The following is a 536-nucleotide window of genomic DNA, read 5'->3' as shown; positions in this document are numbered from 1 at the left end:
GATCACTGACGGAGCAGCTGCAGCAGCTGCAGCAGCGTCTAACTGCAATGCGTTGGGGCTCAGCAGCTGCGCGCCGGTCCCCTGAAGAGCAGCAGCAGCAGCAGCAGCAGCAAGAGCAGCAGCAAAAGAAACAGCAGCAGCAGCAGAATGGAGAGTTTATGAGTTGCTGGATCAGCGACAGCAGCGATGAGTCTGATGGAGCGGGAGACAGTGATGAGGATGCAGAGGCAATCGCAGAGAGAGAGCAGCAGGGTCAACGCCCTGCTGCTGCTGCTGCTGCTGCTGCTGCTGCTGCTGCTTCTGCTGCTTCTGCTGCTGCTTCTCTAGGCAGCTTCTTCTTCTCCTTCGCCGCCTCTGCAGCAAATTCTGTTGCAGAGAAAATAGGGCATTCAGCCCAGCAGCTCTTCAGACCCCCGGGTTAGACAAAAGGGTTTAGGGTTTAGGGTTTAGGGTTTAGGGTTTAGGGTTTAGGGTTTAGCCTGAGGGATAGGGCGTACACGGAGGGTTTACTACTGGGGTTTATATCTGAGGGTTTG

The 536-nt window shown here is 55.6% G+C and overlaps 1 protein-coding gene across 1 annotated transcript in view; it reads left to right on the top strand.

Annotated features, from left to right (window-relative positions):
* EMH_0017660 (uncharacterized protein) overlaps positions 1–536 on the top strand; it is a gene marked incomplete at both ends in the record, with an annotated part of 4,179 nt that overhangs the window by 400 nt on the left and 3,243 nt on the right. Inside the window, one exon of the mRNA XM_013500973.1 lies at positions 3–417. Coding sequence (XP_013356427.1) covers positions 3–417 — 415 coding nt within the window. The remainder of the gene's footprint in view (positions 1–2; positions 418–536) is intronic.

Source organism: Eimeria mitis, genomic scaffold, assembly GCF_000499745.2.
Source record: "Eimeria mitis Houghton genomic scaffold, Emh_scaff611, whole genome shotgun sequence".
Taxonomy (NCBI): domain Eukaryota; phylum Apicomplexa; class Conoidasida; order Eucoccidiorida; family Eimeriidae; genus Eimeria; species Eimeria mitis.
The sequence above is the reverse complement of the archived record's forward strand: the minus strand, read 5'-3'. Positions and strand labels throughout refer to the sequence as shown.